Source organism: Juglans microcarpa x Juglans regia, chromosome 4D (assembly GCF_004785595.1).
Source record: "Juglans microcarpa x Juglans regia isolate MS1-56 chromosome 4D, Jm3101_v1.0, whole genome shotgun sequence".
Classification (NCBI taxonomy): Eukaryota; Viridiplantae; Streptophyta; class Magnoliopsida; order Fagales; family Juglandaceae; genus Juglans; species Juglans microcarpa x Juglans regia.
Genome location: NC_054600.1, coordinates 34,200,517 through 34,214,571, shown reverse-complemented (window position 1 = coordinate 34,214,571; position 14,055 = coordinate 34,200,517). Strand labels below are relative to the sequence as shown.

The 14,055-nt window shown below is 36.6% G+C and overlaps 2 protein-coding genes across 2 annotated transcripts; one reads left to right on the top strand and one right to left on the bottom strand.

Annotated features, from left to right (window-relative positions):
* Positions 1-4,278: 4,278 nt before the first annotated feature.
* Positions 4,279-5,769, top strand: LOC121261332 (probable sugar phosphate/phosphate translocator At5g25400). The gene has a single exon (XM_041163654.1). It carries the CDS (start codon positions 4,452-4,454, stop codon positions 5,499-5,501), a length of 1,050 nt encoding a protein of 349 aa, XP_041019588.1. The 5' UTR covers positions 4,279-4,451; the 3' UTR covers positions 5,502-5,769.
* A 203-nt stretch (positions 5,770-5,972) lies between these two features.
* On the bottom strand, positions 5,973-8,554 carry LOC121261331 (pentatricopeptide repeat-containing protein At4g21065-like). The gene has a single exon (XM_041163652.1). The coding sequence runs from the start codon at positions 8,502-8,504 to the stop codon at positions 6,651-6,653; it is 1,854 nt and encodes a 617-aa protein (XP_041019586.1). The 5' UTR covers positions 8,505-8,554; the 3' UTR covers positions 5,973-6,650.
* Positions 8,555-14,055: the final 5,501 nt, after the last annotated feature.

Below are 14,055 nucleotides of genomic sequence, written 5' to 3'. Positions count from 1 at the left end.
GATTACACAAAAATAATTTTATAAATTAATATAATTTGATATGATTCGTTATATTATAAATTTATTTTTATCGTAAAATAAATCTAATAGATTAAATACAATAAATAAAATTATTTTTATATCATTTTTTTGAATTAAATTCTGGCACACATGCAGGCTGCATGCAGCTATCATGTGTTGGTTGGGCACCATATTTGACTATTTCACACACCAAACCTTTCTGTTTTGTCTATCGATCATTTTTGCATATAATATTAATTCTGTGGTCATTCAGATACAGCATATTGAGACAGCTTCTGTAAACATTGATTAGCTCTACGGGTCCTCACGTTACTAACTTGCAATTACCTACTACGTACCAAAAAACAAAAATACAAAAAACAAAACAATGAGAAAATTAACAAATAAATACCATAAATAATGTCTAAGTGCTTTGAAGTTTGATCCATCTTTGAATGAATATATATATATATATAGAGAGAGAGAGAGAGAGAGAGGCTAATTTAGTCCATATACAATCAATGGCTGCTTAGTAGGCTGATAAAGATCATATCATGCCTTGTGGAAGGACTTTTTTTCCTTCCTTCAAGAGCCTAAAAACTGTTCTCCATTTGAAATTCTATCATGTCTTTTAGAGTGATGGATCATGGGAGAGACACTTTTCCAGCTACCCTGCCACGTCGATCCGTCCTCGTGAACACGTTTTTATTACCAGTGGTGCTGCTCTACCGACCGTTCATTATGCTGCTTAATGTAAATTATATTTTTTAAAAATATTTTTTAAATATAAAAAATTAAATTAATAGTTACTTCTTAATCATTAAAATAATTAAAAAAAATAAATAAATAAATAAACAATTAAAATAGTAAATTAAAGAGGTATAGTAACATTATCCTTTTATTAATTAATTAAGCTGGTAGCAGCTTGTTCATGCTGTGCCTGAAAATTACTTTTGACCGTTCATATAAACTAGTTTTAGCATTCTCTTGCTACTTGCTTTATTCAGCAGCTAGCTAGCGTTGACAAACTATTTAAAATCATGAATATATATATATATATATATATATATATATATATATATAAATTCTTCTCATTATTTTTATTCATTACCTCATATTTTCATATCTTATAAAAAATATATTTACATCTTATAAAAAAATTATATGTATAGAGTGTGAGAGTGAATATATATATAGAAAATTCTATACATCATTTTACCATTTTACTTTCATCCTATTAATTATGATGTGACATATTTATCATTATTAAATAATTATTTATTATATTTTTTATCATTTAATGGTGATGAATGTAATATATATTATTTAGTATGATTAAAATAAAATAAGAATGTAGCATATAATATTACTTATATATATATATATATATATTTCTTAGCATATGCTTGGAAAATCAAGAGAAGGCTTTACGTTTTCTTATCCTTCTCCCGCCCTAGGAGTCGGAGTAGAACAAAAAATTAGGGATTAGCATTATTGACCTAATGATAAAGATAACACCTTCCCCAGATGTTATGTACTAGCTTTGGAATTCGAGCTATAGAACTAATTAAGTGGACTAAAATAAGTAGTAATTAAATTCTATTTCTAAGAATATTAACGTAAGATTCGGATAATATTATTATATTATATGATGAAAAGTTGCGTGAATGACAACGTTATGCATTGTTATCAAACAAATATTTTTGATAACCGTCCTGCACCACAGTACTTCTAATAATGTAAATTTTTATTTTATTTTTTGTTTATTTTCAGTATATAATAGTAAAATTTTTCTTCAATTCAATTATTCACACCAATTTCTTTACCATTGGGCTTTCCATTGATGATGTTTTATAGCATTGACATTGGCCTAGCCAAATGCCAGTGCCATCCAAATATTTGCCTAATTTATTTCAAATTTACTTGCATTAGACTAGCCAAAGCAATAAGTTTTTGGCTTTGAGCTACAGTGACAAGTATCTGCTGGTCATACTTAGCGAGTTCCTGTACATTGACCAAACGAATAAATTATTCGACAAAATCCCATCCAAACCACCCTGTTTCTTTTCCTCGAAATTTTTTGTTTTGTTCCCTGTTTCTCTCCCTCTTCTCTACATCCTACTCTTCACTCTTCACCATTTTCTCTCCGTCCTCTATCCAGAAAAGCTAAGCTGGAAGTTTTCTTGTTGGTGGTTTCTTCTCAGGCGTGTGCAATTTCCCTCAATCTTGATTTTTTGCCCTAGAATCCCTCCCCATCGCTACATACATTTCCAAGTCGAAAACCCTTCATACGACAAGGAAGAAAGCATTAGCCATAGCTTGCCATCTATATCCATTTTCTTGCGCCAAGGAAGAAAGAACTAGCCATTGTGTCCCTTCGCTTCTTTCCTTCCTCCGTTTTCTTGTCCTAGAAAATCCTGGATTCTACTGCTCCATTGCACCAAAGCTCAGTTCTGTCGAGATGGGTCTCTGGGATTCCTTTCTCAATTGGCGCCAGAGGTGACCTCCTTTAGCTTTTCTTTTCCTTTTTTTTTTTTTTTTTGCCCTTCTCTATGTGCCTTCTTCTTGTTTTGTGCTTTTGATTTGTGGGTTTTGTTTTGATTGTATGTGTTTTGTTGGAAATTCTGCTCCTGTTTGGTTTGCCGAGAAAACACCAAAAAATAGTGAAGTTTTGTGATGTTTGTCTAGTGCTTCCTCCGAAAATGTAGAACGCAATATAATAAGTGCAAGAGACTTCTTTAAATGGATTTGTGCTTATATTTGATCGTACGAGGAGCATATGTGGAGGAAACTCTTAATTCAACCCTTCCTTATCGAATATTTGGTCTTTGTTTTCCATTTGTTACTTGAAAAGATATAATAGTTTAATTGTTTGGTTCTAGTTGTGGCAATGTATGAATGATCACATAAGTAATTTTAGGGATGTGATTTTTTAGGTTTTAGGAGGAGGAGGCCAACAAGTCTGAGGTCCGTTTGACACCTAATTTTAGGCAATTCTGTATCTTTCTTCTCTTGAGTTAATATTCATATGTTTATTTGATACACCTTATCTTTGTTCTTTAAAAAGGTGACCAGTTGCAAGCACAAGTTTCATTTGTATTCTTTAATGGTATTGCATATGAATTGAAGAGCATCAAGTTATCCGCCTTTCATGTAATGTTTTTTGGTGGTGGGGAGAGGATGTTAACCCCACCATTTTAGGGTGTTAAATCCTTGGGAGTTGAGAGTTATGTTAATGCTGTATTTTTTTTCTTTATTTTCTAGGGCTAGTACCTGAAAACTTGGGAGGATGTGCTTGTTCCAAGTTTGCAATGGATTGAGATATTGGAGGTCAAGTATTTATTTTGCTCTGCAAATCATAGTGATGCTTTTCATCTGAAATCTATTTGGTCTATCCCCAAAGTCTCTTTTCTTTGTTTGGATGGCTACCATTGAAATATATCTAAGGTTTGTCTTAGTAAATTGGTGCCGTGCGTAGAAGGGAGGGGAAATTATGGTGGGTTGGATTTAAGTTCCAAAATGTTTTGTATTTGCACTAAGTTTAGACTTTGGTTTGTGTATAGTTATGTTTTAGCATAGAAGCACACACATACTCCACTGATGCAGTACTATGGAGATGCATAGCAGAAAACAAATAGAGGGTGCATTTAGCACATGTTTGGGATGCTTATTTGTTCCCTTTCATTAATGTGTGGTTGCTTTGGGTTGGTTCTAAGAATAGGTAACTTAGGATTAATGGACTGAAGTGGTGGTGGCAGAGAGTTCTCCGTATCTAGTTTGCCATGACAACCTTGTTGGTTTTTTTTTTTTTTTTACTTCACATTTCTGTCCTTAGTTTTCAAGTTCTTCTTCTATATTGTACTTTGCAACTTTTATATCTTTTGTAGATGAAAAAATAATAAGTTGAGGAAAAAAAATAGTTAGAAAATAATAATTTAAGTATCAAATTAAATTATTAATTAACATATGATTAGTGTAATTATAAAATATGAAAAAAATAAATTAAAAAATATTATTATTAAAAAAATAATATTATATTATTATTTTTACTAATATTTATACTTTGACAATAGCCTGGACATTACTAATGCTCTTAACGGGCTTTATTTGCGTAGGGATCATGGCTCATGATTGATTGACATTTGGACATAGTTTTTTTCCTTTCTGTTTTCCTAAATTATAAAAATTAAATAAATTATTAAAAAAAACAAAAGAGTAGAGAAAAGTGAAAGTGAAAACCCAAAGAGGCCCATTCTCTGCCTGTAGACACATCAACGTAAAGTCGTAGAGTTTTATGCCACATATAACTCCTATCTCCCCTGGTCTCCTCTTCCTAATATATATATAATATTATTCCTTTTCAGGTTCAGTCTCAAATTCCACTACTGATTTTCGAATCTGATCGCCAGAGTGAGGCGAGAGCGAGAGCGAGAGCAACAGCGTCGGCAACAATGGGCAAGGGCGGCGCTTCAGGCGACAGCGTCGGCAGGAAGATCTGTAAGTCCTACACCTACGTTTTCATCTGGATCGTCCTCAGCTTTTCGGTGATCGTCTACAACAAGTACATTCTGGACAAGAAGTTGTACAACTGGCCCTTCCCAATTTCCCTTACCATGATCCACATGGCCTTCTGCGCTTCCATCGCCTTCCTCCTCGTCCGCGTCCTCCGCCTCGTCGAGCCTGTCTCCATGTCCCGCGAACTTTATCTCTCCTCCGTCGTCCCCATCGGTGCCCTCTACTCCCTCTCCCTCTGGCTTTCCAACTCCGCCTACATCTACCTCTCCGTCTCCTTCATCCAAATGCTCAAGGCCCTCATGCCCGTCGCCGTCTATTCCATCGGCATCCTCTTCAAGAAAGAGTCCTTCAAGCCCAACACCATGGCCAACATGCTCTCCATCTCCCTCGGCGTCGCCATTGCTGCCTATGGAGAAGCTAAATTCGACTCCTGGGGTGTCATTCTCCAACTGGGTGCCGTGGCTTTCGAAGCCACGAGGCTCGTCATGATCCAAATCTTGCTCACCTCCAAGGGTATCTCCTTGAATCCCATTACCTCCTTGTACTACGTCGCTCCCTGCTGCTTCGTTTTCCTCTCCGTGCCCTGGATCTTCGTGGAGTATCCGTTGTTGAAGGATTCTTCTAGCTTCCACTTCGATTTCTTCACCTTCGGCACCAATTCTCTCTGCGCATTCGCTCTGAATCTCGCGGTGTTTTTGCTGGTGGGAAAGACTTCGGCTTTGACCATGAATGTGGCCGGCGTGGTGAAGGACTGGTTGTTGATCGCGTTTTCGTGGTCGGTCATTAAGGACATGGTGACACCCATTAATTTGTTTGGGTACTTTCTTGCTTTTTTGGGTGTCGCCTATTACAACCACTCGAAATTGCAGGCTCTGAAGGCGAAGGAGGCGCAGAAGAAGGCTGCCCAGGTCGATGAGGAGGCTGGGAGGTTGTTGGAAGAAAGGGAAGAAGATGGATTGGGAAAGAAGAGCGAATTGCAAAATTGATTTAATTAGGAGCTCTAGAAATTTTAATTTGTGGAAAAAATGAAGGAAGAGTATGGAAATAACGAGAAAGGGATGAAATTGTGCTTCTTGTTCTGCCAACTGTGGTCGTTCTTCAGCAATGTTCAGGGATTTTAGGTTCGGTCTGTTGCTTATAGTCCATTACACTGTGTCTTAAAGAGTAAGAGTATCAAATACCCTCTTTTTTTCCCTGGATTATGTTTGTGTAGGAACTCGTTCTTATAAAATATTTGCTATGGTTATTTCTTCATATTTAACGCTATTATGATTTGGTATGAGGCGGATATCTACATGACATGATAGTTGGGCTCACATTTTGGGGTCATTTTGTATATTTCGTTTGATAATGTAACCTTTATCTCGAAGTTTAATTTTGAGTCTTTGAAAGAAGGAAAAAACGTCTCTTTGAAATAGGAGAGCGATTTCTTCAGAGATAGACAAACGAACAACAACTTCATGAGGCACTATAACACTGAATTAGTATTTGCACAAACTCGCTTATTACACCTAAAGGTCTCCAGAACTTTAGTTCGGTGATTGCACTATAACAAATGCGTACTCATTTGGAGCTTCTTAGTTCTTATCATTTGGGGAGTCATGCTCTGTGCTGGTTTGTTAACCTTCTCTTTCGTCATTGCCTTGTGCTGGTTCTTAACCAATGGATTGTACATCTCTCTCTCGCTTTCTCTCTTGTCCTGTGGCAACAGAGCTTACCTCAACTACAAAATCTTATGTCAGAGTATTTGTTGCACCACCTCCTGATCAGCACGGCAGACTGATTTTCCAAGGCCAACCCTCTATACAGAGTATAAAGCACAGTGGTAACATGGCTCTCTCTCAAATAAGGAATTCAGATCAGTGGCACCCACAGTTTTGTCGCACACCGGATATATTACTAAATTTGTTCTTCCGACAGTCAGGCCTTCCGATCGAACTTTGGGGAAGAAACTTGTCCAGTTGTAACGTTGATAGATGGATCAAACTTTGGCACGGTTACCTGAATGATCATGAGAGGGGGGTCAAGGAGGTTCTAATCCCGCTGCAGTTCTCATGAGATTCCATGAGCAAAAAAATTATGGCTTCATTTAGAAACTCAAGAATAATGAAATGACAATTAGATTAAAAGCATTGTCACCAGAAGTCTTTACACGAGCAGAACCCTTCCTTGAAATGGTGAAACCGGTTCCGGTCCCTCACCACTATTTCTCGATTATAAATCCTAGAGATGAATTTAGTAGCAGAGTGGCAATCATTACAAACTCGCAAATTCTTCACAATCCGAATAGGAGTTCCTGGTGGTGTATTAAGAAGGGCAAAAGCAATAGCCAGCTTTTCGCTGTGCCTGTTCAAGGCGTCTTCCTTGTCTTCTTCATCAATATCCAGTAAGACCTCTGACGTGGTGGGAGCATAACCTGCTCTCTTCAACTCCCTCCCCATTTCGTCCACCATTTCATAAATTTCCTTGTACTGTCTTTGTGATTTATCTCCAGCTACAAATTCATAGATTTCATTATCGAGCTCAATCATAGTGCTCCCAGGAGTCTTTGTCATCCCCTTCTTGTCCATCACCTCTCTAATTTTGGTTTTCTTATCCCAATGGGACATTTTTGCATAGATGTTGGAAAGTAATACATAGTTGGATTCATGCATAGGCTCATTTCTGATTAGCTGTTTAGTGATGTTCTCTCCAATCTTGAGCTCGCCATGAGCATGGCAAGCACTGATCAGGGTTCGCAAAACTATTGGGTTTGGCTTAATGGGCATTTTTTTAACAAACTCCAGTGCCTCTTTGACATGTCCTGCCCTGCACAGCATATCCACCATACATCCGTAGTGTTCTATCGTCGGCACAATTTTAAATTCTTTTGTCATTGAATCAAAATGTTTTCTGCCCTTTTCAACTAACCCCGAGTGACTACAAGCAGAAAGCAACCCAATAAAGGCCACATCATCTGGAGCCACCACAGCTCCTATCATCTCTTCGAATAAGGAAACGGCTTCGAAACCACGACCATGCATTGCCAGACCACCAATCACAGAAGTCCAAGAAACAATTGTTCTCTCGCTCATGTTTCTGAACAATTTCAGAGCTTTATCAACATCGCCGCACTTTGCAAACATGTCAATGAGGGCATTACAGAGCTCCACATTCTTCTGAACCCTCTCTTTCTCAATATACGACTCAACCCACTTCCCAAGCTCAAGCGCACCTAAATCCGTACAAGCAGAGAGAACCAAGACCATAGTGATCTCATCTGGGCGAACTCCCACCATCTGCATTTTCCTAAACAAACCAATCGCATCTGTCGACCACCTCAGTCGGACATACCCTCCAATCAACGCACTCCAAGACACAGAGTCCAACTTCGGCATCCCATCGAACACCTTTCGAGCAAACTCAATCCCTCCACTGCAAGAGCTATACATGTGAACCATAGTATTCTGAACATGAGCATCATCATCAAATCCCAATTTCACAACCGATCCATGAAGGGATTGACCCAAACTCAAGACCCGGAGGCCAGCACAGGCCTTGAGTACAAATGGGTACGTGAATTTATTTGCCCAAACTCCATAATCAAGCATAACATTGTAAAAATACAAAGCTCTTTCCTTTGACTGACTAGTTTGAGCATAGGCTCGAATGATGGTATTGAAAAGGAAGGTATCGTAGAGCTGGGTATCAGCGTCGGGTGAGAATATAAAGGATGAGGCATAGTCAATAGCGTCGAGATCGGAGGAGGTGGAGGCGAACTTGGTTAGGACGAAAGGGTTGTTATGGAGACCCAATTTTAGGATGTGGGTGTGGGTCTGGGCGAGCTTCGGAAAAGTGTTGCAGGTATGGTCCTGGAAGAGGGCCAAGCAGCGCTGCTCTGCTGCTCTTTTACTGGTGGTGGCACTGGAAGGGTTGTGGGGCGAGGATGAGGTGGTGACCGTTGCCACTTTGATGGTACGTAGCAACTTCGGTCTTATGGCTGAAAACATTTTGATTGTAGGTTTAGACTTTGGACAGACGAGTCACAAATCAATTTTCAGCAAAGAGTTACTGCTAACGAGTGACGGAGGATAAAATAAGTACAAAAATTAAAGAAAAATGCGTCTTACCACATTTTTTTTTTTTTTTCATTTAAAGAAAATTGTACACTCACTTTTCAGTCACGGCTGTTTATCATCTATATACAGTGAATATGTTATAAAAATAGTCATGGGAGCTAAGTTTCACCTTTACAATTAATTGATTCTAGAAAAAAAAATTCAAAAGAAAAGGAGAACAAATGGAAAGGTATATTGGTATAGCACATAATTGGTAAAAATCTATACTTCATTCTTTGTGTAAATGCCCCTTATACAAGCTAATCAGAGAATCAATCATATATAGGTTGTTACATTTAGAAAATTTAAACTATCCGATGCCCAATACTGAATAGAAACTAATTAAAATCGATCCAGGGGATCTTGATCTTGAAGAAGCATCTATTTGGATGCATGCAAGACCGATTAATCCTCTAGCAACTGATCATGATGAGTCTTTGGCCACGGTACTCCCACATCAATTTCTGCAAATACAAAACATATCAGCATTAATGCACGCCGATTGGCCTGTAAAAATGATTGTTGTCAAAACAGAGATACAATATTGATGGTGGACGAGGCTATTACTGTATAAACACGACGTTGATTTTGGAGCTATACATGGAGAGGGCGCGAACGGCTTTAAGAGACACGGCCCTTGTTGTTGGGCATGGGTCCTCTCGACAATGATCAAGTACCTGCACCACTATGTATTCGCCGGTGCATGGGCTGTACCGGGGATACGTGCCATAACGGTGAGAACGGCCACGATACCGGTAACTGCCATTGATGCACTGCATTCGGTATTTCCGACCACATGCCCCTCTGTTGTCCCATAAGCCCTCCGACACTACCGCAAAATATCCGTCCGTGGGGAATTGGTTCTCGTCAGTACCGTTGCATTACGTTGCTTTATCCGAAAAAAAAAAAAAAAAAAAAAAAAAAAAAAACTTTTTAAAGAAAAAACCACGGATAATACAAAGTGATTTTTATACTAATTAAGGAAGGCAGTAAAAAATACAAGAAGAACAGATCCATGAAGAGAGAAGAAAACAATACGTACGTAAGTGCGTGCGTGCGTGCATGCATGGGATGGGAGGTGGAGGTGTTTGATGCTAGAACTAGCTAGCTACTTACGCAAGTAGGGAGGAGCATAGTACTTTGCCGTCCCAACGTCCCCGAGAGCTCCAAGAATAATATCAAAGCATATGCAAATTACTAGCGGAAGCAATGTTGTTAAGAAGGCCGCCGGCCTCATTTCGATAGTTTTTCTAAAGTCTATGTATGTTGATGATCACCCAGATCAGCATGCATATATATATATATATATATATATGCTGCCTAATTAATTTCTTTAATTGTTTAATTTCCATCATGATTTATATATATACTCGATCGGCGATAACATCGATCGATCGTATATGTGGATCATAACTAAGGTCAATGTTTCATGTTTTTCACGATAATTTTGTGAAAGTTTCAAACCGTAGCGTGTGGGACAGCATTAATATAATTCCTTTCCATTTTATTTGGTTTTGTTTTTCTCCCCTCTCAAGATCATGATCACGAAGTGTTAAAATCCAATCCACCCCTAAATAGAAAGTAATATATGGTAATTGGTATTTCAATATATTTTTTCTTATTAAAAAAAAAAAAAGATCTTTCGATAATTAAGGGTATTCTTTATATATGTCATGAGTTGAATGACTTCGATCCACTATATATTAAAATATGGCATGAAGTGGAACATGGATTAAAATATCACATGTGATGGCTATCATGATTTCGGCCACCTTGCATTTTAATAATTAAGGTGTTTATTAATTAAAAATATAACTAGGGTTTTTTTTTTAAGAATACGACGGTATTCCAAATTTATTGATAGTCCTAATTTATGGCATAAGAAAATTGTGGTTATAGATAGACAATTGAGAGTTACAAATAATTATAAAGGACCAAAACTCAAACATCCAAGAAAACCTAAAATAAAGCAACAATAAACAAATATTCAAGGATTACAAGTCAATCAACGATAAAGCAAACCTTAAAAACTAAGAAAGAAGACAATCAAGCAGATAAAACGTCAACTCACACCAATAACAATAATAATAATAAAAAAATAGGTGCAGTTTAACAAATACCGCATTACAAAATTCGTAAATAAAGAATTCTAATTCTATCAATGTGAAGAAAATCTCTCAACTTATTAGGCAAAAGATCTCTGTCTTCAATCCAGTCCATGTTTGCATCCTTAGCTCCCTGCTTAGCTAAGAAATCAATTACAATGTTTCCTTCATGAAACACATGACTCATTTTATAATCCATGCTAGGCAGGTCAGATAACTGGAGGCTTAGGCTGCGTTTGGATGTTGAACTGAGTTGAGTTGAGTTGAGTTGAGTTGAGATAATAAAATATTGTTAGAATATTATTTTTTAATATTATTATTATTTTAAAATTTTAAAAAGTTGAATTATTTATTATATTTTGTGTTGAAATTTGAAAAAATTATAATGATGAGTTGAGATAGATTGATGAACCAAATAAACCTTTGTCCACTAATTTGGACCACTTCAAAGAAATCATCATCAACTCCAACACTATGTGATGAGAAAAACCACAATATTATGATCGATCAGGTGATCATATACCAGAAGCAATAATGTACGTGGAAATCATGTCCCATTAATGCCTATATATATATATATATATATATATATATATATATATATATCTTTATCTCCTTATACTTAAAAGATGCTATAACGACTTGAACAGTAATGAACAGTAATCATGAACAGTAATAAACAGTGGTGAACACAACAAAATCACAAAACTACGGCAAAACCACTATATCTCTGCATCCCTCTCTGCATCCTCAAAGTAAATCCACGGCAAAATCACCACAAAATCACAGCAAAATCATCACAAAAATACCACAAAATAAAAAAATCACCACATAAATCACAGTGGTGGAGGAGAAACTGGTCGTGTGTGAGAGGGAGAGATGCCGTGAGAGAGTGAGGGAGCATAGGTGGCAGATCGGGGCCATAAGTGGTTGGGATGGGTCGGTGGTGACCTGAGGATGCCGGAGAGGGTGGTCACACGTCGTGGGTGGCGGCGTACGGTGGTGGAGGTGGCGTAAGGGGAAGTGAGCGTCCGTGAGGGAAGGTGAGCATGCATGGTGGCTTGGCTGGACATGGGGATGGCTACGAGAGGTGGTCGGTGGCCAAAGGAGGTACCGGTGGTGGTGCGGTGGCCAAAGGAGGTGGAGGTTCGCCGTGGGTGTGGAGAACCTGTGCAAGAGAGAGGTGGACTTCGTGGGGGCAAACGGCAGGGAGATGGAGGCCGAGCTCGTTGGAGGAGGATGGCCGGTGGGAGGGGAGGCTACCGTGGAGGTGGTGGCACCGGAGGATGGCGCACGGCGGCGCAGCAACATCAAGCCCATTCGAGAGAGAGGAAGAAAGAGCGTGAGAGAGGGAGACCAGTGTGGGGGGACTCGCCGGAGTGAGGTGGTGCCGATGGAAGGGGCGGTGAGGCTCACCGGCGCACGGCGGCGTCAAGCTGGGCAGTGGAGGAATTGGGCATGGGGAGAGCTGCGTACGACGTACGCTGAAGGAGAGGGAGGAGAGAGAGGGAGAGAGCCGGGGGAGGAAAAGTGTGGGAGAAAGAGAGAGGGGCTGAGATTTTATTGTATAATCCAACATCTGGGATCTAAAATTTGTTTAAAGATATTGTGCAAATTTTACACACTTTAAAATTATATAAATAATTTCTATTAAAATTTAAAGATACAATTATAAGACTGTAATATTTATTACTATAATAAATAATTTATCTTGTTAAAATTTATATATAAATAATTTCTCTTATTACAACACTGATTTAAACTAATTTAAAATTTAAATAATTTAAATATAAATAACATATCATACATAAACTATCAAATTTAATTTATAAAATACTAATATTTCATCATTAAATAAATGATGAAATTTTATTAAATATTTTTAAGAAATTAATCTCTACCCTTCATTTTAAGTCCTTAGATAAATATTTTAAGTCCTTATTAAATATTTTAAGTCCTTATTAAATATTTTTCAGAAATTAAAACCATATAAATATTTAGAGTTTTAACATAATTTAAGTATGATAATATCCTTAATTAACTAAATAAATAGCATATGATACATAAAATTTCATCATTTATTTAATGATGAAAGATTAGTATTTTATAAATTAAATTCGAACAGTGATACATAAACAGTGCTACACTACAGTAACGAACAGAGCTACAGTAATGAACTGTGCTGAACAGTGCTACATAAATAGTACGTGCATCCGCGTCCATCTCTATATCCTCATAGCAAAATCACCACACAAATTACCACAAAATCACCAAATCACCAAACAAATCGCCACAGAAATCAGAAAATTACCACATAAATCACAAAATCACCACACAAATCACAAATGAGGAAAAAATGAGGGGAAAAGTGGGTTTGAGATTTTAAATCTCAACCCTTCATCTTCAATCTCCAGATTTGATCCAACAGTGGAGGTTAGACTAACTTAAAATAGATAATTAAAATATAAATTCAACTTTAATTTATAAAATATTAATCTTTTATCATTAAATAAATGATAGAGTTTTGTTAAATATTTTTAAGAGAGTAAAATCATATAAATAATTAGAGTTTTTAATATAATTTAAATCTCATAATATTCATAATTAACTAAAATCATTTAGATAAAATGATTTTCTACCATTATAATATTTTTGGAGTTTTCAAAATAGAAGAGACTCACTTTAATGATGAAAAAATGTGAGAGCAATATATAAATAAAAGATTCTATATTTTTTCAGTGCTCTTTGGGTCATTGAGTATTGTGGTTGAATTCTACACAATTCATATCTTTTGCTAAGAAAACTATTGTTAAAATATCAAAAATCTTTTAATTTTCATACTACTCATATTACTGTAATGTTTTGTTATCATTATAATACTTGTTAAAATTTATTTTATTGCTCTGTGTATTAAATTATTAACTAATTATTTTTCTTTAAAAAAACATATTATTTTTACACATCATATTATTTTTTTAGACACATCATTTTCAATTAGACAAATGGACAAACCTGCGTTGCACGTTATATAACTGCTAGTGTGTATATATATATATATATATGTAACCACGTGTGACAGTTAAATGTTAGAAAAACGTTAAAAAAATATTTAAAAAAAGGTTGATTACACTAATTAGGGCATGCCCAACGGTAAAAATTGAACGGCACAATAACATATATAGTCCATATGTATATAAAGCGGCATGCTTAGAGTAATCGATTTGTGGATGCTATATATTCCAATTTGCATCCAATTAAGATATTATTATCTAGAAAGTTGAGGACTGAAAAATATCTACTTGGGCGATCTAGCAGGTTGAAGATCATGTTTTGAAAGC

What these genes read in the sequence shown, in the direction of transcription:
- LOC121261332 (XM_041163654.1), top strand. Translation starts at nt 4,452, where the DNA reads ATGGGCAAGGGCGGCGCTTCAGGCGACAGCGTCGGCAGGAAGATCTGT.
- LOC121261331 (XM_041163652.1), bottom strand. Translation starts at nt 8,504, where the DNA reads ATGTTTTCAGCCATAAGACCGAAGTTGCTACGTACCATCAAAGTGGCA.